Source organism: Syzygium oleosum, unplaced genomic scaffold, assembly GCF_021117445.2.
Source record: "Syzygium oleosum isolate NSW1041296 unplaced genomic scaffold, Sole_v2.1 Sole_v2.16, whole genome shotgun sequence".
Taxonomy (NCBI): domain Eukaryota; kingdom Viridiplantae; phylum Streptophyta; class Magnoliopsida; order Myrtales; family Myrtaceae; genus Syzygium; species Syzygium oleosum.
In genome coordinates, this window is record NW_026607500.1 from 1,587,911 (window position 1) to 1,614,783 (window position 26,873).

Sequence of the window (26,873 nt, forward strand, 5' to 3'; positions counted from 1 at the left end):
ATTAACTAGGACCTCAACAAAATAATTTGAAAAACATCTCGATGCAAATTCATATCATTTCGACGTACGTAGATGCTTATTTTATGTATATACGAGGGGCTATTTCGATGCTTCATTTCGATTTTTTGAAAATCATCAAATTACTGTTTCGACGGTAATTTCAAATTACAACTTTTACCGTGACTTAATTGCAGTTTTATTTATTCTGATTATCATTTCCTTTTAGGGAATGAAATGGGTTTCTACACTTTAGTGATTACATAGGTCAAAAGGTGCCGAAATTTCCTTCTTCTTTTTTTTAAGTTAATTAATTTTTTTAAAAATTAAATGGCAAAAGCCGTCAAAAACTCTAAACTATGCTCCACGTAACACATTTACCCTAAATTTTTTTCTATGAAATAAAAAATCTCAAACTTGTACCTGTGTAACATATTTACCCTTTGTCATAGTTCTGTAAATGAGGACTATTAAAAATGGACTTATATAGATACCAGAAAGAAAAACGGTGTTGACTTAAACGAAACAAAAACGACAATATTTTGGCTGAAAAATCATCTAATGAAACCTTGACGGAGGTTAAATATGTCGCATAGTTACAATTCAGGGTTAATGTGTCATGGTAGGCATACTTTGTGATTTTTTATGTCACAAAAAAAAAGAAGCTCGGGATAGATGTGTGTAACGGCAAGCATAATTTGGGTTTTTTTTGTGACTTTTTTCGTAAAAAAAAACGTCTGTATGTATTCCTATTTTACATTGGCCAATATATAAGCCTATTTAGGCTTTAATCACTTTCGTTTACTATTTTTACTTCAATTAAATTAATGCTTCGATCGCATTTTTAAATGTGTGCGGGCCGACGAAAACACGAAAGGCCCACTCGCGAGAGCAAACCGCGTGTGGGCATCAATTGCGAAAGTCGCTAGACACGTCCAAAAGCACCATTTCTACACTTGCAAGCAACGTCGCTAAGCTTTCATATTTCTAAATTCGAGCTTTTCGCAACTACTCTTTTATTTTATTATCCTTATTTTTCTATTTCTATTTTTATTTTTATTTTTCTGTTGATTCACATGCAGTCACCTTCTTTTTCTCCTTCTCCTTCTCTCTACTTCCTCGTGCTTGTATTGCCTATAAAATGGCCACACCCCTTCACTTCAAACACATCAAATTCGGCTCCACCTTCCAAAATGGAGCACCTCTACCTCTCCCTCCTCCTCCTCTTCGTCTCCTCCATCACCCTCTCCCTCTTCTTCCTCTTCTACAAGCACCGTTCCCACTACGCAACCCCGAACCTCCCCCCGGGCAACGTCGGCCTCCCGCTCATCGGGGAGAGCCTCGACTTCCTCTCGTCCGGGTGGAAGGGCCACCCCGAGCGGTTCATCTTCGACCGGATCACCCGCTACTCGTCCCAAGTCTTCAAGACCTCCCTCCTCGGGCAGCCCGCCGCCGTGTTCTGTGGCGCCGCGGGCAACAAGTTCCTCTTCTCCAACGAGAACAAGCTGGTGGTCGCGTGGTGGCCCGACTCCGTCAACAAGGTCTTCCCTTCTTCCACCCAGACCTCCTCCAAGGAGGAGGCCAAGAAGATGAGGAAGATGCTCCCCAACTTCTTCAAGCCGGAGGCACTGCAGCGGTACATCGGGATAATGGACACCATTGCCCGGCGGCACTTCGCCATGGGGTGGGAGGGCAAGGACGAGGTCACCGTCTTCCCCCTCGCGAAGCGGTACACCTTCTGGCTCGCTGCCCGCCTGTTCCTCAGCATCGATGACCCGAGCCACGTCGCGCGGTTCGCCGACCCGTTCCATCTCTTGGCCTCCGGCATCATCTCCATCCCCATCGACCTGCCTGGGACCCCGTTCAACCGCGCCATCAAGGCCTCCAACTTCATCAGGAAGGAGCTGAGGGCGATCATCAAGCAGAGGAAGGTCGATCTCGCCGACGGGAAGGCCTCGCCGACGCAGGACATACTGTCGCACATGCTTCTGGCAACGGACGAGGATGGGAAGCACATGACGGAGCTCGATATTGCCGACAAGATTCTTGGCTTGCTGATCGGTGGCCACGACACCGCCAGTGCTGCTTGTACTTTCGTCGTTAAATATCTCGCTGAGCTTCCCGAAATATATGAACAAGTTTACAAGGGTAAGATTTTCGTTTTCAGTCTATTTTTCCGGTATATCCAGGTAAATATTATGATCAGAGTAATATTAGTAATATATATAGGTAAGGAGATAACAATTTTTTTGGAATGAACTACAATGAAAGCAATAAAAGCTCTAGACTTGTTAATATCCGAAAAATCAATTGAACTATTTTTTTGGACAAGATTTTTTACATTTAAACTCTCTAATCATTATTTTTTGATTAATCTCATCAAATTAATTGGTGAATCAGACACCCATGAGACAAAAAATTTTTTTATTTCAAGTTGTTTAAAATACGAAGGTATATAATAACCAGTAAAGATGCTCCAAGATTTGCCTATTAAGCAAACGATCCACGCCTTTGTCCATATCTATGCATCCACATGTCTATGTCTGTATGTACTGACCCTTGTCTCTCTGTATGCAATCACGCGATGAACAGAGCAAATGGAGATCGTGAAATCGAAAGCTCCAGGCGAGTTGCTGAACTGGGATGATATTCAGAAGATGAAGTACTCGTGGAACGTGGCCTGTGAAGTCATGAGGCTCGCCCCTCCTCTCCAGGGCGCGTTCAGGGAAGCCATCAACGACTTCATCTTCAATGGCTTCTCCATTCCCAAGGGATGGAAGGTAAACATGACCCCGTCCCGTCAACTGCTTGTTCATCTGTTAACTAGTGAAATTCGTGATTTGAACAGTCGAACTAACGGCTCCTGATATTGAATGATTCCCTCAGATCTATTGGAGCGCGAACTCGACCCACAAGAGCGGCAAGTATTTCCCTGAGCCCGAGAAGTTCGACCCGACCCGGTTCGAAGGGGAAGGGCCGGCGCCGTACACGTTCGTGCCCTTCGGGGGCGGGCCGAGGATGTGCCCGGGGAAGGAGTACGCTCGCCTGGAAATACTCGTGTTCATGCACAACTTGGTGAAGAGGTTCAGGTGGGAGAAGCTGCTCCCGGACGAGAAGATCGTTGTCGACCCGATGCCGATGCCTGCGAAGGGACTCCCCGTTCGTCTATACCCTCACAAAGCTTGATTAAACCCAAAGTAGAGAGTGAGAGTGGGAGAGAGATGTCAAGAGGATATCTTCATCCGTCTTCTAAAAGAACAACTTTAAGCGAGCCATGCATTTAATAAGGGATACAATACGCGTGATAATGCACTCTTTCCATCTTCGTACATCATGTTTTTCTTTGGTTTTTACACACTTGTCATTAGTTTGTAATCGACTGTGATTGTCGGGGACAATGGAGGCTACGGAACCTCAAACTGAGGCATATGTATAATTCTATTACAAGGTTCAACATGTCGTATAATCCCTAAACTCTAGTCATCGTGTGATATTTCAATTTCACAACATGTTTTAAACTTTGTTCAATCTGGGCTATGAGTTACTTTTTTTTTTTTGGTTTAAGTTATATCATAAATTATAGATCCTATCCTTACCAAAAAAAAAATAAATTATAGATCCTAAGATCTTAAACCCTTCAAATTAATTGGGCAATTTAATGAGTGGACATTAATTTCCTTGGGTTCACATGTCAAATCTTGTATGAGGAAATATGCATTTGTTATATTAAAAAGGTAGACACTTCATGTGATCCCTCAGCTCTATCCGTGCGATGTTCAATTTAATCCACATATTTGTTAATTTGTTCAAGGTAGGTCATAAATTACTTTTAATTTAAGCTACATCATAATTCCGATATGCAGCTAATTTTCACCCTATCATACAAATTAAAAAAAGGTTAATGAGTTGACATTAATTTTAGTGCGTTCACAATTCACATGTCTAATTTATGTATGATTAATGTAGTGCAGTTTTACGCTATTGCTGAAAAGGCTGAAGATTTATACTTAGTCTACTTTACAGAAAACTTTGTATTCAATGATATGCAATGTATTTGGAAATACTTGAGTGATTAAAAATAATAATAATAATGGGGGCCTAAGAAATTGTTAGCTTTATTTAATACACCGATGGAAACTTTACACAAATATAGTAAAAACACAAAGATAGTACAGACAAGTTGACAAGGATAAATCATTAGCAACATCTAGAATTTCTCATGAAGTAAAATGACAATAAAGTTGCAAGAAATTAGGCCTTTTCTGTGTTTACTCTCGTCGAAAGGCTCATTTTTGTAGGCATGTTTTGTGGAGAGACTCTCTTTCTCTCTCTCTCTCCTAAGATAAACAGTTCTAAGGTGGCTCTTTCTCTTGGTTATTGGGGCAATCGGCTTCAAAGTGAGCAGGTTTTAGATCTAGAACCTGAAATCTACCTTATTGAAATCGTACATTAGAAATCGATAGGTTCCAAGGTTTTTTTGATCGAAGGTAGGTTCCAAGATTGACTCGTGAACTGAGTCTGGTCTAACAATAGGCAATATATCTATTATTATAGGAAATTAAACCATGTGAACTATCCGTGTCATATTAATTACGGTTAATATTACAAAAACCTCAAAACTATGCTCACTGTAACATAAATACTCCAAACATTTTTTGTATCATTAAAAATCCTAAACTTGTCCATTGTGACACAAATACCAAAAACTTTTTTTTTTGTGCCATAAAAATCCCCGAACTTATACCAGTGTAATAAATATATATTGGATGGAATTGAATAGAGGGTATATATATCACACATGTATAAGTTGGGGTTTTTTTGTTTGTAACACAAAAAAAGCAGGGGGTATTTGTGTTACAGGAGACAAGTTTAAAGTTTTTGGTGACATAAAAAAGTTGGGGAGTTTCATGTCATAGCGGGCATAGTTTGAAGGTTTTGGTGGTATCTACCCTAATAATTAAGGCATCAAGGGATTTCCTAAACTTTCCAAGTTCAAAACCCATCTCCGTTATAACTATCTTTTTTGTAAACAAAATACAAAAATACAAAAAAAAAAGTAAAAACCCTTTAAAACAGGTTTAAGAACGAATTTCGAGTAGAACGGACGGTTTGTGGTGTAAAACCGAGAACCGAACCTGGCAAGCCCGGTTCCCCATTTTTCAACCGAGGAGAAGGGTATAGGAGATGAGAACGTGTCCCATCCGACGCACCCGACGACGTCCAGAGATCGCATATAGTGTCGATCGCATCCAGAGATCTATTCTCCGCTTCGTTACGGGAGCTTTGACACGGAAAAGAGTAATGCCCGATACATTAAGATCGAACATAAGCACGAGCAGATAGCAACTCATGGCCATTAAATATGGACCGAGATTCGCATCGCTCCCTCATTTCCACATCGATTGCTGCCCGGAGGCCCGGCCCGGCCCGCCGAGCAACACGGCACATGCACCGTACGCGTCGGTATGTGCCCACCCACCACGAGGCGAAGGGGGGGGGGGGGGGGGGGGGGGGCCGGGAGGGTACGCAATAATGTGACTGATTCGAAGTCGTACCGAAATGGAAATGGAAGAGAATGAGAATCTGCTTGCTCTACCTATATACGTCGCAAAGCATCTTCCACGTTCATAAAAACTCCTTCCCCCTCCATGTGATGTGACCACGTTAAGTCATCCTCAGCCTTTTAGCTAGCGATAGCTGAGTGAAGAAGCGAATCACTTCTCGTCTCTAACGTTTTTGAGAGGATTGTTTGAATGTGCTTCTAACTTCAACGGGAGTTGCAAATTAACTTGTTGAATGACGTATTTGAAGCAAGTGCGGGTCAACAAAGATCGTGTCACTTTTTTTCTGTATGGTTTTTCTTTTGCGGCCTCGAAGTTTTAGTTATTGCTCAACAAGTCCTTCGGCCTTTATATGTTCACATTTATGGGCTTCGCCGGCTTGATGGCGTTAGCCCAGCCCGGCAAACATCAAAAGCTTTTTACCAATTATAACAACAATTGACAGCCACCCCCAATCCCCTTGTTCTCTACCCCTCGGTTCCGCTGCCACCGTGACGCTCTCCGGTCGCCGTCGCCCACTCCCCAAGCGCTAAAGGTGGGCTCGCCACGTCACACGATAAGAGACGAAAAGAAGGGTAGTCATCGAGCAACTTCAAAATTGGTGTTATTTCAATAGAGTTGTGACTTTTGCAATCTCCACATCTCGATTGAACTATTGCGGGTCTTCAGCTTCGAAATTAATCGTGCATCTTTGAATAACAAGTCATTTAGTCAATTGCCGTATGCATGCGAACGGGTCTCGTGCATTGTCGCGACCGAACTCCCGAGCCCTTTTTTAAACAACATGCAAAAAAGGGGGGGCTCGCCTGATACGTGCTAAGTCTAAGTTCAGGACTTAACTCGGGCTCTCCCAAGCCCGTACCATATCGCGACTTAGGGTTTAAGTTTTTAACATGTAAGTGATTTATATCAAGGAGTCGCCACTAATCGATTTGGGGTAGGTCGATTAGAAACCCAAATAGGGTGATGGGAGAGTCACCCTATTCTTACGAACCAGAGATTAACTGAATTCGGGGACTTGGTTACACTAGTTAGATAACTAATGCCCTTTCCGTACCATTTTACCCTGTTCATTTTTGAAAACATTTGTCAGACAATTTGAATTGATTTTAGGACCTTTCTCCTAACATGTGAGGTGATCAAGCAAGTGCATAATCAGAAACGATTAGCAGTCAGGAACACAACAATGTATGCAGCCTAAGGTTCTAACCTTAACTAAGTCAGATGACATTCAAAAACACAACAGCTCATGGAATTGTATTAAAAACATGCATAACAGTAATAAAATTAACATGCAAAATACTACCGCACAACCTCAGAATTGTCTAATTTAAATAAGACAATAATATGCATAATAATACAGCAATAAATTAAAAACTTAGATATAACATAATTTTTAAAAAAAAAAAAATTAAATTTTTTTTTTCGAAAAGAAAAAGAAAAAAAAATAATACAAAAAAAGTTAAATTTTTTTTAAATAAAATAAAATAATAATATAATATTAACCGGGTCGGGTCCGACCCGGGTCAACGGATCCGACCCGGGCGTTGACCCGGGCGGATCGGTCAATTCGGGTCGATCGGAACCGACCCGGGTCGGAACTGTTAATCCGGGTCGGTCGGAACCGACCCGAGTCAACGGATCCGACCCGAACAAACAGACCCGCAAGGAGGGGGGCGCCGGCGAGGCCAAAATTGGCCGTCCGCCGGCTGACCCAGGCCAGCGCCGCCCCCAAGTCGCCCGACTAGGACCGCCTGTGGGCTGTGCCACTCACCTGAGCCACCGTCGGACCACCGTTCGCCGGCCGGCGATGAAACAAAAAGCGGCGTGGTTGAGGCATTTCGTCGAACGCCTGGCGGGCGCGTGGAAAAACGGGGGATTCCGACCTCCTCCGGCGATCCGGTCGACTCTGGCAGCTTGGGTTCACCTCCGACGGCGACTAGGGATCGGGACCGACGACGGTATGGGCCGGGATTCGCGCGAAACGGCCGGCGCGAGTCCCGACCAAACCGAGGCAAAAAACAGGGGAAAACAGGGGCGCTTCTCGGTCGAGGGGGGCTCACCGGTCGACGGCGCGTCTGGATGGCTTCCGGCAGGTCTGGCGGCGTCGACGACCGCTGCTGGTTCTTCTTTAGCTCCGGCGGACTCTCGGCTCCCTCTCTCTTCTTTGTTTCACTCTCTATTCTCTCTCGGTCTCTCTCTATGCTCTGTTTTTCTCTCCCTCCGGCAGACCGGGAGGCTTTGGCTGCTTCACGGCGACGGAGACGCTGATGGTTCGCTCCGGCGTACTCCCGACCTGCTTTCTCTCTCTCTATTCTCAGCTCTCTTTCTCTCTGTTCTCTCTATGTTTCTCTCTATGCTCAAACCAACCGAGAAAAGACCCCCCATCTCTCTCCTCTCTCCGGTCTGTATATCCAAGGACGACGACGCCATTCTCTGCTCCATTCAATGCTCTGCACCGGCCTCTGCTCCTACCATGACTTTCGCGGCCATTAAGCCGGTGCAGAGGGGGGCGATTCTGTGGAGTGTGCCGAGAGACAGGGAAGAGAGGAAGAGAGCCCGGGAAATCGGGGAAGACGGGACTGGCCATCAATGCCAGTCCCGGTGGCGTGCTGCCCTGGCCCTACTCTGGCCAGATAGGGACGGGGCGAGGTTGCTCCGCCGCTCGTCGCTTCTGCGTCAGCGGCAGAGGAGAGCAGGGGAGAGAAAGGGACCGCTCTGCGCAGGGGGGAAGAAGGAAGAGAGAAGGGGCTGGGCCGGGCCAGACCCAGCCCGCGCGGGGAGAAGAAAAGGGGCCCAGGCCCGCGGAGGGGAAAAAAGAAAAGGGAAAGGGCCCGGGCCCGGGGGAAAAGGGAAAAAAGAAATGGGCCGGGTCGGCCCAACTTCGACCCGGCCCAACTCGATTTTTTTTTTTTTAAGTTAACTCTATAATAGACTCTATTAGTGCAAATGTACCTAATTTCTATATGCAATGCATTTAAATAGAAATATTTTTGTTTTAGGAATTAAATAAAATTAACTCCTAAATTTTGTGCAATTAATTTTGGGCAAATTAAAAATAGGTGTCAACAGCTGCCCCTCTTTGAAGGTGAGCTCGCAGAGATTGAGCTCGCAGAGGTTACGTTCAAAGATAAAATGGCATCTAAATTTGGCCCATGCATGTTCAATGAATGTTATTTTTGGCGAGACCGGAGTCCCATTTTTATGATGCGATATAAGATGATGCATGCTAAAGCAAATAAAAACATACCTGGGGCTACTTACCTTGCCGAAGGGTAGAGTAATTCCAGATAGTTGATATTGTGTGTCGAGGACCCGAACCTGTCTTCGGTCGCCTTGACGGAAAAAATGGTTTGTCTAGGACCCGAACCTATCTTCGGTCGCCTTGACTGGGGGAAATCGCTTGCCTAGGACCCGAACCTATCTTCGGTCGCCTTGACTGGATTTCATTTGTCTCGGACCCGAACCTTTCTTCGGTCGTCTTGACTGGATTTCATTTGTCTCGGACCCGAACCATTCTTCGGTCGCCTTGACTGGGGGAAATCGCTTGCCTAGGACCTGAACCTATCTTCGGTCGCCTTGACTGGATTTCATTTGTCTCGGACCCGAATCTACCTTCGGTTGCCTCGACTGGGGAAATCGCTTGCCTAGGACCCGAACCTTTCTTCGATCGCCTTGACTGGATTTCATTTGGTCTGTCTAGGACCCGAACCTTTCTTCGGTCGCCTTGACTGACTGGATTTTGTCTGTCTAGGACCCGAACCTTTCTTCGGTCGCCTTGACTGACTGGATTTTGTCTGTCTAGGACCCGAACCTTTCTTCGGTCGCCTTGACTGACTGGATTTTGTTTGTCAAAGTACCTGGGGGTCCTTGCCCGAGGATTTGATGGTTTGCCTGGTGGGTCAGCAGGTCTTGGAGAGACTTAAACGATGAGCACCTGGGGGTCTTCGCCCGAGGATTTGATGTGAACATGGGGGTCAGTCCCATGCTCAGGAGGGTGAACAACGGGGTCACTCCGATGTTCAGAGGGTGAACAACGGGGTCACTCCGATGTTCAAAGGGTACCATAACAATCGTAGGTACATGGATTTTTGGAATCGGGCATGGGTAAAATGTACATACCTGGGCACGTTCCTGCCTCTTAAGGGCGTGTCTTCTGTCAGACAAGTTTTTCGTGCAAAGACATACGTATTCATCGGAGAAATAGACAACTGAGGCTATTCTTGAATATCGTATGAAATATCTTGACCAGCTAGTCAAGATGCTTTTCTTTTTCAAAGAAACACCCTGTTTACCTTCTGGGTAGTTTGAAAAGAATTCTGATGAAATACCTGGGATTTCTTACCCGGAGATTTGATGTATCATCTGCTGAATACCCGATCTTTTTCAAGGCATCTTTCTTGGGATGACAGTGGGGGCTTCTCCAGCGCCCGAATTTTCGTGTTCTATCACTGGGGATTAGAACTCTGAGCAGCAAAAGCATGCTGTGTCAATTCCACTTGTGGAACGGAAGAAATTTTTTGTGACATCTTTGGAGACGCTCCAAAGGTCATATGTTCTTTGAGTCTTTGAGGATATTTTACCTGTCAAAGAGGGTTAGCGCAGACATGCATGCATTCATCAAGGATAGACAAGCTAGGCTATCCCAGAATGTGTATTTGAAAGTTCATGCATAATGATTTTACCATGTTTGCATCACCAAACATCCACCGAGGGTCAATTAAGACAATTTTCGCTTGGGAGGTGGACTTCTCGAGATGCTGAACGAGGGATCCTCAGTCAGAAAGGACTTTCCACTCGCTCTCATTGAAAAGGGCTATTTGTCCCGTCCATTAATGCGGGAACATCGAAAACACTCAATCTGACCGCTATCACATCCGCAAGGGTCTGAGTTTTCTTGCAAGCGGTGCACGACGCCAATCCGAGAGGTCTTCTTCAGGGTCGTAATGTAGGCTTGGTCAATGGCTTAACGAAGGAGCTGGCCGAGTCAAGGCCATGAAAGAAAATATTCTGCAATCATCTCCGGGTTTACAAGTCAAGAACCCTGCAAAACGAGATAGAAATAGTCTTGCTCGCACTTCCTCGAGCGTTGTTTATAAACATTTGAAATTTCACGTTAATTCAAGTGTCCTAGTCAGAAGAGACTTCCTGAGGGACGTAACGTGGGCTCAGTTCACAGGTTGAGAAACGAAAGGATCGTTAGGCTCAAAAATGTGTGTAAGGGTGAGAGTTGGTGATCATCTTGGCATTGTCACCTGTCTTTTTCTTCATCATCAGGATCCTCTTGAACAACTCCCTGGGTAATCCCGTGTTTTAGCATCTTTGACAACATTTTCTTGAGGAGCTTCTGCGTCAAGCATTTTCCTGGATACCATTCTATCTCTGTTCCAATTGTTTTCTCAAGAATAGGCTTGTCTTCATCTGTCATGTGACAGATCTTTGTCAAGACAGAGTTCCTAAAGTAGGAATTTGTATCGAAGAAGAACTCAAGTTTAACCCTTTGGGGTCATCTTTTCATCGTTTTTCTTCTTCTCCTTTTTCTTTTTCTTTGTTTTTTATTCATGGGCATTGGCCTTGCTTTTACCAGGCACACTGCTTTTTCATGCGCCTAGTTTTCAGCATTTTTTTGCTGCTCTTTTGGTGTTGTCAGGACTAGCCTAAACAAATTTGAGCAGAACAATGTTATTAGGCTCTTGGAGTCTTCATCTTGATTCGGTGCTTTGGATCCTGATGCTTAAGCTGTGGTGACTTTTGCCTTGCCTCGGTGTAGGGGATAATCACCAACTGGGTTGGTACGAAATAAAATTGCCGGCTCAATTGGGCTAGCAAGGGATATGAGTGTATGGGATAGAAGAAGAACCGCTCTTCGTCATCCTAGGGCACTTAAATTATTGTGAGAGTTCATCTGCAATAAAAACACTCAAAGATTAATGCAAGTGAGAGCAAGAAAATTTCTATTCATTTTTTTCACCTTGTGAGAGCTGTTGCAGCTGATGATCATAGAAAATTTTAGATATTACAAACTCCTCATCCTTCTTGTCTTGCTCATCACTGTTATCAATAAGATGTTGACATTTTGGACAAGCTTTAGTTTGCTGCTTCTCTCTTGACAAAGCCCTCTTAGCCTCGACTGTCCGGCCGTCGATGACGTGCTTGTCTTGGAAGACTCTGTCGAGGACCACCGGATCCGTGAAAACGACGAGGCCGAAGTCACATGGGCGGTGATCGAAAAGGGGAGGAACACTCATCTTGCTTCCTCTGCATTGGAATCCTCCCTGTGATGCCGATTTAACTCAAGCTGGCCCAATGTGGGGTGGTTCTTGACAGGGGTGATTTAAAAAGAACCTCCAAGTGTATGGGCTCAAATGGTCAAGCAAAGGATTAATGGTAGTGTATGGGGCAGAGAAATGAACTGCCTCTCGTCATTTTGGCTACCGTACCTTATGCGAGAAACCCCTTTACCTTGTAGAAGTGGAACCTTTTCGCTCATCTTACATGTGTTTGGTACGTGAGAATGTGTATAGACTAAGGATTGCCTCTCATCATCCTGAGACACCTCGTTCAATACATCGGAGCAATTCGACACCATTCGTCGAATTGTCCAGATTTTCACAGGGAATTGGTGAATTAAACAGGTAAAATTACCATGCGAAATTCTTTCCAAAAGACATACAATGCACTTGGGGGAAGGTTAAACATTTGTTTGGTTTAACATGTTTCCTCCTCCTTTGTTTCTTTGTACTCGTATGAGAGAATTTTTTAGAGAAAGAGATACTTACCTATGCTACAACAGTAGGGCAAACCTGCAAGGTAATGAGAAAGACCTGTTAATGAACGGCTCTTTGAGGGACAGGAATTGGGAACGATGCAACATTACCCTTCGTGATTCCCCTCATTTGAAATTAAATTGACAACTCCTTAAGTTTTCTCGGATATTGATAATTCCCTTCTGACAAAAACAGGAGCTTATGTTAGAAATGAGATGATTGAGGGTAAATTGAGAACGATACAAATTACCCTTCTTCCATTTTGCCTTCAAAGCTAGCAGAGTCTTTTTTTCTCTTTACTTTGTTCAGCCTTCTTTGTTTCAGTCTGCTCCTCCATACTCTTGGTCTCGAAGCTCGAATGAAATCCTCTATAATTAGGGATGCTTCCGAATAGAGGGTTCTATTGTCAGCACATGCTGTGTCAATGCGGTTCCAGCATGTTGAGGAGTTTCTTGTGGATGCTCCGATTCTCGACTGCACAGGCATGTGCAATTGCTTGCGTGGAGAACTTCGCAGGCCTTGACGCAAGTTTGTCATGTGCGAAACCCTTTCCGGTTAGACTTGCTACCATGAGTGTTGTTTACTCAATTTTGTCCTATGTAAAAGGAAAAGACATGTCATTTCCATGCTAAAATGGATGAACTTTAGGAACGAAATACACCCTTTTTGATGGACTGGGAGATTGCATGCCCCCTAGTCTACTCTCCCAATTAAGCATTTCTTTGCATGTTTCATTCGAGAGATTCCAACATTGGTGCTCTATCCGGCTCGCTAGCAAGTCAGAGTCTAGCATGTTCCCCAGTTCATTATCTGCAAAAGAAAAGGGATGGAATGTTATTTTCAAAATTTGTTAAGGAATAAGACATACCTTTTCTTTCAAAAGGGATAATCTTTTCTTGATCTGCCCCCGACTTTTGTACGAAATGATGTTCCGCTCATCATGGAGTCAAGGAATGCTTAGCATTCTCTTTGACTTTCTGGGGCTGATATCACCCACTGATAGTAATGAGATTTGCCCCATGCTTCATTTGAAGGTTTGATGATCTTCGCTTGGACTGCTCCTATCAGATGAGTTGGTCCGCGATCATTACCAGGGGCTGATGTGCTCTTCAGTTTGTGTCATTTTCAAATGTCCCATTTGTAATAACAGATCAAAAAGGAGTATGCTCTGAGACACGAAGTGAGCGAGTTAGAAAGACAAACAAGGCTAAGAGCATGCACGCTTTTCCACCATCGTTCCTTTTTGCCCTTTTGAAAAATGATAAAACGTTTGCTTTATTTTCAAAAGCTTACAAACGAGGAAACATGAGGAAGCCCGGGCCTCAGAACACTTTCCTTTACATGGCTGGATATCATCAACGGGCCGGTTTGGAATACTTTCTCAGGCCCTCAAAACAAAACATTTGTAATTCTTTTGAATAGTTCAGGCGAATTACATTTGTTGGAATGGAAATTGCAATACTAAAATTCCAAGCATAATTACAAATTCAGAAAACTGGGAATCTTAGAAAACAACTGGGACTTTAGAAAGCAAGAAAAGCTCCTACATAGGAGGATTCAAACTATTAAATATGCCTCTATTCTAAAGGAGGAAAATTGAGTCTACAGTTTACTCAATGACGACATCCGTGCCTCCTGCTTGATTGGGTGGTGCGTTGCGGAATGAAAACATCTTTGCATCCAGCAATTTCTGGACCTTATTTTTCAAGATAGCACAGTCATTGACGGAATGTCCCATTTCACCCAAATGATAGTCACATGCCTTGGAGGGATCGTAGTTGGGGAAACGCTCAGGATTTTCACGCTTTGGCTCTTTAGCAAGCAACCTCTTTTCTAGGAGAATAGGCAGGATCTGAGACATAGGCAAAGGGAGTGGCGTGAACTGCTTTTTGTTATTTCGCCTTTGGGGCGGCTTGCGGCCTGAGGCCGGTTGCTGTCCACTGCTTATCTGAATCATTGGGGAAGGACGAACGGTTTGGGTGTATGCAACATCCGCATCTGTCAGGGGTTCTTTCTCCTTCTTCATACCGAGTTTCTTGCTTGTGGAAGTGGGGTCTGTAAACCACCCCTCACGCAATCCCATTTCGATTCGTTCACCCACAGGAACAAGACGATTAAGGGATTCAGCAGTGGCACCAACCAGGCGGTGTCTGTATTCATATGGAAGAGACTTTATGAACAATTTCACTTGTTCATGGTCAGTGAGTTGTGGGGTAACCTGGGCGGCCAAGTTTCTCCATCTGGTGGCATACTCTTTGAAGGACTCACTCTTCTTCTTCTCAGCGCGTTCCAGATCGTCACGAGTAAAGGTGACGTCGAGATTGAATTGATAATGCTTGAGGAATGCATCAGCGGCATCATCCCAAGACTTAAAAGTATCCACATCCTTCGACATATACCATGTCAGGGCTGGCCCCGTCAAACTCGCTTGAAAGGTCTGAATCATGAGGGGTTCGTTGTCAAGCGTACTGGGTCATCCGCACATGATACATGTGCAAATGATGTCTGGGGCATGAGGTACCGTCATACTTCTCGAATTCCGGCATCTTGAATTTTTCTGGTACTTTGACCCGTTTGTATATAGACAGGTCAAGTGGGATAGCATTTTGCGGGCCTTGTAGCTGTTTCAGCATCTCATCGACCTTTGCAAGGCGTTTGTCCTGTTCTGTCATCGGTACAGCTTCAAGTTCAGGCTTCTTGACGGCAAGGGGAAGCGGATCGTCCTCCAGCAGGGGCATTTTACTGTCATTGGCAGAGGCTTTGTCTTTTCCAGTAGACGGTGGTGATAACAGCACCTCAACTGCTGCAGGCGTAGGTGTGAGCTTGCCATGAATGGATTCCACCTGCTTTGTGAGATTTTGGATCGCATTGATGACCATTTTCATCTCATCTTCCATGTTGTTGAGACGGACGTTTTCTTCGGCCATTTTTTGTAGCTACCTGTGAAAACGCGTATATGAATGAGTATAATGCCCAATAAAGAATCATTCTATGACTTAGTCATATTATTATTGCATATTTTCTTTATTTGCAAAGAAAAAAATAAGCAAAAAGGGTTTTTATTAATATTAACATTACAGGCGGCGTCCCCGGGGTTCGAACCCCGGTCGCCTCGGACCGTGACGCTACATCCCCGGATACCACTGGGCTGAAGGCCGCGATGGTGTCATTAAGGGGCAAAAAATTTTATTTAAAGCATAAAAAACGGCCCGAATTATATTAGCATTTGTACAACCTAAAAACAATTTTACAGGAAATAACCAAAATCCCTGAACATAATTATTAAGAAATATAAAAGACAGAGGCTTTTAACAAAAGGGTGCCCTTCCCGGATACTCATTTTATAAACGATGGGGAAATCACGGTCTCTCAGAGGCGCTTATTTTTACGGACAAGCTCTGCAATAAGCGTATCCCTGGTATATAGACTGCAATCAACGGGTGGCCTAATAGTAACAAATTAGTTGAATAAGTAGGCCGTATATATAAAAAATGAGAAGGGATAGAATATATACCTTTCCTTGAATCATGTCAATCGCAACAACATGCACATGAGGAGTGAGGTTCAATTTCTATCTAGACTGGCTCAGCAAAATGAAATTAAAAGGGTGCCTGACCGTCGCAGCCTCGCGTTGGTGTCAAGTCCTTTTAACCTCGGCCAAATCGAAAGGAATATCTTATAGTCACGCAAATAGCGGCTAAAGATATTTCTTTACGATTTTTTAGAAATAAATTTCGGGGAAAAGAAAGGCAACCTCTACATCGCGGGCTCGCGTTCAAGGTCGTATCTTTCTTAACACCATCCTAAGATGCCCTATCGCGGCCCAGGTCCGGCAGCGTGGTTGTGTGTGCAACGGTGTAGTGCTAAATCATTAAAGCATGCACAACAAATTATAAACAATCAATTTGAACCTGCAAGACAAATAACACCTTAAAGTCAGGATCATACCTGGAGTCCTTGCTGCCAAACAAAAATCATTTTGAACAAGATAAAAAATTTTGGCTTAAGTCCACTTTGAAAAAAATGCAAGTCCCCAGCGGAGTCGCTAGTCTGTCGCGACCGAACTCCCGAGCCCTTTTTTAAACAACATGCAAAAAAGGGGGGCTCGCCTGATACGTGCTAAGTCTAAGTTCAGGACTTAACTCGGGCTCTCCCAAGCCCGTACCATATCGCGACTTAGGGTTTAAGTTTTTAACATGCAAGTGGTTTATATCAAGGAGTCGCCACTAATCGATTTGGGGTAGGTCGATTAGAAACCCAAATAGGGTGATGGGAGAGTCACCCTATTCCTACGAACCAGAGATTAACTGAATTCGGGGACTTGGTTACACTAGTTAGATAACTAATGCCCTTTCGGTACCATTTTACCCTGTTCATTTTTGAAAACATTTGTCAGACAATTTGGATTGATTTTAGGACCTTTCTCCTAACATGTGAGGTGATCAAGCGAGTGCATAATCAGAAACGATTAGCAGTCAGGAACACAACAATGTATGCAGCCTAAGGTTCTAACCTTAACTAAGTCAGATGACATTCAAAAACACAACAGCTCATGGAATTGTATTAAAAACATGCATAACAGTAATAAAATTAACATGCAAAATACTACCGCACAACCTCAGAATTGTCTAATTTAAATAAGACAATAATATGCATAATAATACAGCAATAAATTAAAAACTTAGATATAACATAATTTTTTTTAAAAAAAATTAAAATTAAATTTTTTTTTTGTATTATTTTTTTTTCTTTTTCTTTTCGAAAAATAAAAAAAAATTAAATTTTTTTTTACATTTTTTTTAAATTTTTTTAAATAAAATAAAATAAAAATATAATATTAACCGGGTCGGGTCCTACCCGGGTCAACGGATCCGACCCGGGCGTTGACCCGGGTCGGAACTGTTAATCCGGGTTGGTCGGAACCGACCCGAGTCAACGTATCCGACCCGGGCGTTGACCCGGGTCGGATCTGTTGATTCGGGTCGAATCCGACCCGAACAAACAGACCCGCGGGGAGGGGGGCGCCGGCGAGGCCAAAATTGGACGTCCGCCGGCTGACCCAGGCCAGCGCCGCCCCCAAGTCGCCCGACTAGGACCGCCTGTGGGTTGTGCCACTCACCTGAGCCGCCGTCGGACCACCGTTCGCCGGCCGGCGATGAAACAAAAACCGCCGTGGTTGAAGCATTTCGTCGAACGCCTGGCGGGCGCGTGGAAAAACGGGGGATTCCGACCTCCTCCGGCGATCCGGTCGACTCCGGCGGCTTGGGTTCACCTCCGACGGTGACTAGGGATCGGGACCGACGACGGTATGGGCCGGGATTCGCGCGAAACGGCCGGCGCGAGTCCTGGCCAAACCGAGGCAAAAAACAGGGGAAAACAGGGGAGCTTCTCGGCCGAGGGGGGCTCACCGGTCGACGGCGCGTCTGGATGGCTTCCGGTAGGTCTGGCGGCGTCGACGACCGCTGCTGGTTCTTCTTTAGCTCCGGCGGACTCTCGGCTCCCTCTCTCTTCTCTGTTTCACTCTCTATTCTCTCTCGGTCTCTCTCTATGCTCTGTTTTTCTCTCCCTCCGGCAGACCGGGCGGCTTTGGCTGCTTCACGGCGACGGAGACGCTGATGGTTCGCTCCGGCGTACTCCCGACCTGCTTTCTCTCTCTCTATTCTCAGCTCTCTTTCTCTCTGTTCTCTCTATGTTTCTCTCTATGCTCAAACCGACCGAGAAAAGACCCCCCATCTCTCTCCTCTCTCCGGTCTGTATATCCAAGGACGACGACGCCATTCTCTGCTCCATTCAATGCTCTGCACCGGCCTCTGCTCCTACCATGACTTTCGCGGCCATTAAGCCGGTGCAGAGGGGGGCGATTCTGTGGAGTGTGCCGAGAGACAGGGAAGAGAGGAAGAGAGCCCGGGAAATCGGGGAAGACGGGACTGGCCATCAATGCCAGTCCCGGTGGCGTGCTGCCCTGGCCCTGCTCTGGCCAGATAGGGACGGGGCGAGTCTGCTCCGCCGCTCGTCGCTTCTGCGTCAGCGGCAGAGGAGAGCAGGGGAGAGAAAGGGACCGCTCTGCGCAGGGGGGAAGAAGGAAGAGAAGGGGCTGGGCCGGGCCAGACCCAGCCCGCGCGGGGAGAAGAAAAGGGGAAAAAGAAAAGGGGCCCAGGCCCGCGGAGGGGAAAAAAGAAAAGGGAAAGGGCCCGGGCCCGGGGGAAAAGGGAAAAAAGAAATGGGCCCGGTCGGCCCAACTCCGACCCGGCCCGACTCGATTTTTTTTTTTTTTTTTTAAGTTAACTCTATAATAGACTCTATTAGTGCAAATGTACCTAATTTCTATATGCAATGCATTTAAATAGAAATATTTTTGTTTTAGGAATTAAATAAAATTAACTCCTAAATTTTGTGCAATTAATTTTGGGCAAATTAAAAATAGGTGTCAACATGCATATTTGCCCGGTCGTCTAGTATATTTTCTAAAAAGAGCGCCGTGGAGCACTAATCCTTCCCCACAGGTAACCGAATCCCCGAACCTTAGTTCTTTGGGTCCTTTGCAATTGACCAGTACCTTCACATGTGCACTCGGATTTTTCAATCATCCTAGTTTTCTTTAGGAAAATGACCGGTGACGACTCCATTGAATCGTTTTAATTTCAAAACTAGATCTTCGATTTTCCTATCCTAGCGCTTTTGCCCTTTTAACTTATTTTCTTCGATCCGCCTGTTGCGGTGGACGCTACACACCGAACAAGTCATTGAAATAATTTCGGATTGTGAAAGATTGTTTAGAGAATCGGGTTAGTTAACTTTCAATTATAATAACTGTGGCTTTTCGGATGGAAATAATGTTATTTTCATAATTACTAAGCTCTAAAGCTACTTCAAGAAGCTTACCAATGATGAGATTCATTTCCGCCCAACTGAGAGACTAAACTTTATTTAAAGGGCAATTCTGCGACCATAAAGGTTTGGGATAAAACCCAATCAATCTTACATATATTGTACAAATGCTAATTCAGTTCTAAATTTATTAATTTTTGCCAATGTAGTCCTAATCTTCGAGCGAAATTTCAATGTAGTCCTTCATGCCAATTGCCGCCATAAATCGATGACGTAATGTTAAGCCATTGCCGGCCGTTCTACATGACATGTTGACGCGGCGAATTGATATGGACAACCTATGAATTGCCACGTCAGCAATTTTTTGCAGCAATTAATTGGAAGGATTATATTAGAATTTTGCTCAAAAGTTTAAGACTACATTGGAGGCAAAAGAACACTACAAGTGCCATAACTTGTGTACAACGCTCACTTTGATGCCATAAGTTTTTTTTGGATCACTTTAGTGCTAAAATTTTTGAAAAACGATCACTTAAGTGCTAAAATTTTTGAAAAACGATCACTTAAGTGCCAACTCGGGTGCCGTACACAATTTTTCGCCGCAAATCCGACGTGGCATTTTTTTTATTAATTTCTGAAGCTGACGTGGCTCGCCGGAGATTGGCACTTAAGTGATCGTTTTTCAAAAAATTTAGCACTTAAATGACTGTTTTTCAAAAATTTTAACACTTAAGTGATCGTTTTTCAAAAATTTTAGCACTGAAGTGATCCAAAAAAAACTTATGACACTTAAGTGATCGTTTTTCCTCCGACTTGGCACCAAAGTGATCCGAAAAAAAGTTATGGCACCAAAGTGATCTCCGTACACAAGTTATGGCACTTATAGTGTCCTTTTGCCCTACATTTGAAAAATTGAAAAATTTAGAACTAAATTGACATATGTACAATAGGATGAAGACTTAATTGTTAATATTCCCAAAAGGTCCATAACTCGCTTATAAGGCCAATAAAGTTGACATTAATAATATTAACTAGACTCACCTTAGGAATGATGAAATAGGTAATATTGATACAAAATTACGTGACAAATTGGGGTCTTCGTGGGAATCAGTGTGAATCCCATATTTCTTGTTGACACCTAAATTTTGGTGAACCCCATTTAGTTGTTCACTGCATAAAAATTAAGAGTCAACTCTTGACTATAAATTAAAAATTATTAATTTTCCATTTGCATAATAGGAGCATTATAATAATAATAAGCTCACATAAATTTCATTTTAATTAGTCTGGTGCTGAGCGAATTTAAGCAGGGAGGCTCTAAACTTAATTGACTTTTTAAAATCAAGCCCACAGGGACATGAAATCCGGCCAAGCCAATGGAATATCCATATGGCTGAAAATTACACGTGCTTTACACATGGGGAGTTCTAAACTTGGAAAGATTGTATTATTTGACCAAATTTGGAGGATATAGAGGTGTTGTTTTTGAGAATTTTAATTATATAGAGATAATTGGAGGATGATATCTTAGTTTCTAAGATGTGAGGTTTTTGATATCTCTTTGATCTAAAATAGGAAGGTGATATCTTATAAGAAAACCCTAAACTTAATCCTATATAAATGCATTAAGAGGACATTCACAAGAGGAGAAGGCGCACATACCATACACGCAAGAAAGGCAAAAGACTGTACAATACATAAAGCACATGAGGAGAACATGGCCTTCTCTCGTGATAGTTGCTGCCTTGCTTCCTGTCCCATGCGTTGTTGTTGCCGCGCCTTGCCCTCACGTCCCTGCCACACCTCACCGCTACCCAGGCGAATCCCTGTAGCTCCTATACAAGCCCAAGTCACACCGGCAAGCTCCCAAGCCCTCTCGGGAAGCAGTCCAGCAATGGTGATCAACCAGCAGCGTCGGCAAGTCTCTAGTCAAATCCCTCATGCTCCTATAGGTTTCCTAGCAAACCCTCACCGCGAACAGTAGTGCCATGAACTTGCACAACATATAGTAACTTAGGCGAATCCCGACTCATCCAACTAGTGACAGTGAGCTCCCAGTTGTTCCTGTAGGTGTTCTAGCACGTCCAGTACCCCACTAGTCAACGTCGACAAGCCCCTTTGAGTCCCGGCAGTCTTCCTAGGTTTCCCGACGTCCCTACACCAGACCGGATATCCTAGCAGTTTCGACTAGCCCCCAGGCAGGGCTCAAGAGTAGTTCCAGCCTTCAATTCCGCAACAGCGGCGTTTCAGCCCACCATGCAAGCTCTCGGTGGCCTCGCAGTAGTATCTAGTATCCTTGTCGCACTTGCCAAATCTCCACCGTCGCTGTTCCGTTGATCACGGACCATTGCTGCCAGTCCCTGGAAGCTCGCTGCCGCGTCCCTTTGCTGGTGTTTCTCTGAGTTGACGATCGCATCATTGCATCACGTCAAACTCTCGCGGTTAAACTATGTAAACCCTAAATCAAGGTAGGTCTAAAGGCTGCTTAATTTAGAGCTATTACCACCAAAGACCCCCAAATTGGTACTATTGTGCCACATGTACCCTAAATTAATTTTTGTGTCACAAAAACTTCAAAACTGGTATACTTGTACCAAATTTATCCCAAACTAATTTTTATATAAAAAAAAACCCGAACTCCTAGCTAATACACTAGTGTCGCATTGACCCCAAGGTGGTAAATTTGGGATTGTTTGGTGGTAAATGTGGCACGGGTGCACTAGTTTGAGAAAATGTTGCACGGTGTACCAATTTAGGGTTTTTTGTGAGATAAAAACTAGTTTTGGGTAAATGTGGCACGACTGTACCAGTTTGGGAGTTTTTGTGATACAAAAATTTGTTTGGGGTAATGTGGTGCGAGGGTACCAGTTTGGTGTTTTTTGTAGTATTAACCTTTTATTTATGCGGGAATCTAATTATATTACACAATTTTGATGCATTTTGTTTAGCAGTAAAACTTTAGGTCATTTACTATGTCTTAATTATCTCATTGCATTGAGTGAGATGTGTTAGGTCATCGGACCTTTAAGCCTAGAGGACGGACTCCTAACATTGCCTCATGTGTGATTTATAATGTGATGCTTGATTGATTGAATAGACCGTGAAATAATAATAATTATGTTAATAAATGTTGGTTAAGACATATATTTCGATGCATATTAAGGTGTATTAATTGTCACACATATATCACATATCATATGTCACTTGCATATTTCGAATTTAGGTGCATTTTATAATTCATGTTTAGGATGCATATTAGAATTCATATAGACTTATGATAGTTTATAGTAGGGGTGTCAAAAAAGCCCGGGCCGACCCGGCCCGGCCCAGACCGGCCCGGCTCGGCTCGACCCAAAATTTTAGGGTTTTTTGGGGTCAAGTCTTGGTCTTCTTTGGGTAAGGGTTTTAGGTGTGGGTATTTGTTAGGGTCGGGTCGGGCTAGGCTAGGCTGGGCTTTTTTTACCCTTGCACCAAATACAACTCATCCAGAGCAGCCCTTCCCCTCTCTCTCTCCCCTTCGCTCTCTTCTCTCTCTGCGCGAGAGCTCAAATTCAAGTTCATGGCAATGGCGGCCGTGAAGTTCGCGTACATGGCCGCGGTGGCCTTCGTCCTCGCCCTCACGACGCTCGCCATGACTGCCCAAGTCGAGGCCATGCCGTTGAGCCCCACCTCCCTAGCGAGCTCTATCTCCCCGTCGATCCTCTCCGCCGGAGTAGCGGCGGAATTTGCTCGGAGTGCGGCCTGGTGCTGGAGGCGCATTCCATTGACGAGACCTCCGAGTGGCAGACCTTCGCCAACGAGTCCAATGACAACGACCCCGTTCGCGTCGGCAGGCCCTACAACCCCCTCCTCACCAATGGTGGCCTCTCCACTGTCATCTCCAAGCCCAACGGCTCCTTCAGCGAGTTCCTCAGCTCCTCCCTCGGCAAGTGGCAGGGCCGCAGCGCCAACCCCGACCGTAACCTCATCTAGGCCTTCAAGTCCATCGCCATCATGTCCAATAGGTAAACGCCCCCGTCTCTCTCGCGCGTCAAATTCTTAGCGTTGTGTTCGTGGTTTCATCGTGGGTTCCGTCGTGGGTATGCAGGCAACTGGCTCTTGTTGCTGTATCTTCCAATTTGTTGTGTGAATTGTGAGAAATTTTAGAAAGAGCAATGGCTCTAGGTAACGATGATGTTGATTCTTTAAGCTTGTACGAGCTTCAACTTCTGTTGCTAAGACCCGACCCGACCCTATTCTTGGAGTATATGCTGAACAGAGTCTTGGATCGGGTCGGGTCGGGTCAAGCGTGACCCTGTATATTTCGGGTCGGGTATAATGAAAGCCCGACCCAACCTGACCCATTGACACCTCTGATTTATAGTATAGGATTGGTTAGTCTCATAATAGGCACGTGATATATCGCACGTCATAGTGAGTCACTTAATGTAGTGTAAGTGTTTCGATAAAAAATTCCTTTCATGCAGATGAATTAATAACCGCATCTTCTGCATTATTCACTTTGCCTATAGTTTGATTTTCATAATAAGAAAATATCAAAAAGAGTTTACATTGCATCATTGGGTCACTATCCTTTTAAATAAAAGTCATTTAGGTCATGTTTAATGTCCTAGAATCTAGTCTTTTATTTCTATAAAAAAGAAAACACATATAATCTCACATATTTTAAATAATAGGGTAAATTTTATATTTAATCCTATCTCATTTCATTAGTATTGCATATAGGTTACATTTATTTTATTAACATAGTATACATGTCATTTGAATGTCGTACTAGTTCATTAATGCATGTTAGATCATATGCATGATCATAACATTTAAATTAGGTCGTGTTGATAAAAAAGAAAAATCCAAAATGAATTGGTTAGCATTGCATCATTACATTTAGAAATCATGTTTAAGTCATGCATATGTGATATTACTGTTTGTTTCCCAGTTAACATCTTGTGGAATCCTTCTTGCATTAGATGATAATGGAGTTTTACTTTTGATTTACTTAGTGGATCAAGGTTATTTCATCTTCTCAAGTAATTTATTTGCCAGTTTGATTATTGAGTGTTACATATTTGTTTGTGCATCTGCATGATTGCCCATCAGATGTTAGTGATTTAGGATTAAAATTAGTCAAGACTACTTGCAAAAATGTTTTCAAAGTAAAGAGAAAATGTACCGAAATGGCATTAGATTTATGTAGCGAAATTAAGTCCCCGTATCCATGAATCTCTAGTTAGCAAAAGCAAAATCTTCTCCCGCATTTTACTTGGGCTTTTAATCTACTCATAATAGATTTGTGGTGGCTCCTAATTGAATTGAATTGGATGTTAAATGGTGCGTTTGTTTCACTGAAAACTTCTTAATAAAGGAAATGGAAATCATTTTCAAGAAAAATTGTTAGTTTTAATTTGTTTGGTGGTTTAAAAAAAGTGATTTCCCTGTTATTAGAAGTGAAAGTCGTTGTCCCCCAAACTAAGGTTTTTACTTTCAATCCATGAAAAACGTTTTCTGTAAATGTATTAGTTTTCCGTCATCCAAACACTAGAAAGTCAAAAAATAATTTTCCAAAAATATTTTCCTTCAAACAAATATACCCTAAGAATGATTAAAGGTACGTGATAGCCTATGTGGGGTTTAGGGTGTGTGCTTGCTGAGATATATTCTCATGGTTATTTCAACCAAAAATTTCAGAACCCCGACTTGAGTCATGAATCTCCCACCACCATCGCCCGAGTGTTTTGGTTTACCAGTGCACACCGACCATACAGTTGTGGAGTATCCGATCGATGAAAATATAACCTGGATAAAGCATACCACCGTAGTTTGGGTAGACGTAGGGTTACCCCTCTGGCAGGCCCACACCTATACCGCCTGGTTCTTTCGGGAAGGGATAGACGAGTTTGGTCCCGTCCGTGGATTTGATGTCCCCTTTAATGGAGTCGGAGATTGGGACCCGGCAGCCATATCCCCTCCCGACGGCGAGATGATGAGTCTAGAGATTAGCCTAGCACAGTCTGGACTTCAGCCAACGCCTGTAGCACCAGAGCCTTCGGGGGCCGAGCATGAACCAGAACCTGAAGAATCCCAGGCGGGGTACGATCCGATGGACGTGGATCTAGAGGCGATTCCAGAGGAAGAACCCGAAGAGGAAGAACCTGAGGTAGAACCTGAAGAGGCCCCAGAAGATGAGCCTGAAGAAGAACAGGAGGACGCACCCGAGGATGAGCCAGAGTACGAGCCCTGGTACGATCCCGAGTTTGTGCTAGAGGACGAGTCTGATGAAGAGCTAGTGGAGGAGGAGCGGGTAGAAGTTCCAGCGGAGTCGAGTGATATAAACAACCCTATCAAGATCGAGGCCGAGCCGTAGTCCTCAGAAGAGCAGACAGTCCAGGGGGATTTAGATTCAGATGATGAGGAATCAGACTCAGAGTAGACGCTAAGCAGAGGGCGTAGGAGTTAGTGTAGGGGTTGGGAATAGGCTTTTTGAAGTGTACCATTTTTGGTGATAGGGTACCCAGGCTATCGATCATTTTTGACGTCGGTGGTTAATAGTGTAGAAGTTCGGTGTGCTTGTATATATTGTGGTTTTGTAAATTGCGAATATTGTGTAAGTTTGAATTAGTAATGGATGTGGTTAATCTGCCATGTTTACCCCAGTCATTATTGTCCGGGTATTGATTGTGGCTTTCGCTGATGAATATAAATCTCTGATGATTTGATTTGGGTCGGCGATACCCTGGGATGTCGCGTTATTCGACTAGAGAAGTGTGTCGCGTGCTTGATGGAATTCGGGGCGTGACACTGCCTGTGATTCCTCCGGCCCCGGATCAGGCTTAGCTACTAAAGGTTCGGTGCTACTGGTGTGTGCCGATGTCCTAACTGGGTGAGACTAGTATCCAGGCTAGTCATCTCACCATCGGGAGGGGGTATGGTCGACGGATCCCAATCCCCTACTCCGTCGAAGGGAACATCAAAGCCACGGACGGGGCCAAACTCATCCATCCCGTCCCGAAAATACCAGGCGGTATAGGTGTGGGCCTGCTAGAGGGGTTGCCCTATGTCTATCCAGACTACGATAGAATGCTTGATCCAAGCCATATTATCATCTATCGAATACTCTACAACTGCATGGTCGGTGTGCATCGGTAATCCAAAACGCTCAGGCGGCGGCAGTGGGAGATTCGTGATTCAGGCCAGGGTTCTGAAGTTATTTGGTTGAAACAACCATGAGAACACGTCTCAGCAAGTATACACCCTAAACCCCACCTAGGCTAACACATACCTCCAGACAAGACCAAACATAATATCACCCAATAAACACATCATGCACACAATTGTACTTACCTGGGCTTTTGATATGCGCAATCTGCAGGTTAGTCTCAATTACACAATTCCCAATCACATGCACACTCCCAATTAATTTCCATGCCCACAGACAAAGTCGAATATATGCCATTTCCAAGCTCGGCATTTCGCACACACTCGTTCATACCTCATCACACTATTATCATTCATGTCACGTCCCGAATTCCATCAACCACGCGACACACCTCTCTGGTCGAATAACGCGACATCCCAGGGTATCGCCGACCCAGATCAAATCATCAGAGATTTATATCCATTAGCGAAAGCCACAATCAATACCCGGACAATAATGACTGGGAAACAGGGGAGATTAACCACATCCATTACTAATTCAAACTTATACAATATTCGCAATTTACAA

General features: G+C 44.1%; 1 protein-coding gene across 1 annotated transcript; it reads left to right on the plus strand.

Annotated features, from left to right (window-relative positions):
- The first annotated feature begins 1,152 nt into the window (after nucleotides 1-1,152).
- Nucleotides 1,153-3,525, plus strand: LOC115686948 (beta-amyrin 28-monooxygenase-like). Its single transcript, XM_030612379.2, has 3 exons — nucleotides 1,153-2,145; nucleotides 2,590-2,777; nucleotides 2,884-3,525. The coding sequence occupies exons 1-3, from the start codon at nucleotides 1,191-1,193 to the stop codon at nucleotides 3,181-3,183; spliced, it is 1,443 nt and encodes a 480-aa protein (XP_030468239.1). The 5' UTR covers nucleotides 1,153-1,190; the 3' UTR covers nucleotides 3,184-3,525.
- The last annotated feature ends 23,348 nt before the right edge of the window (nucleotides 3,526-26,873 follow it).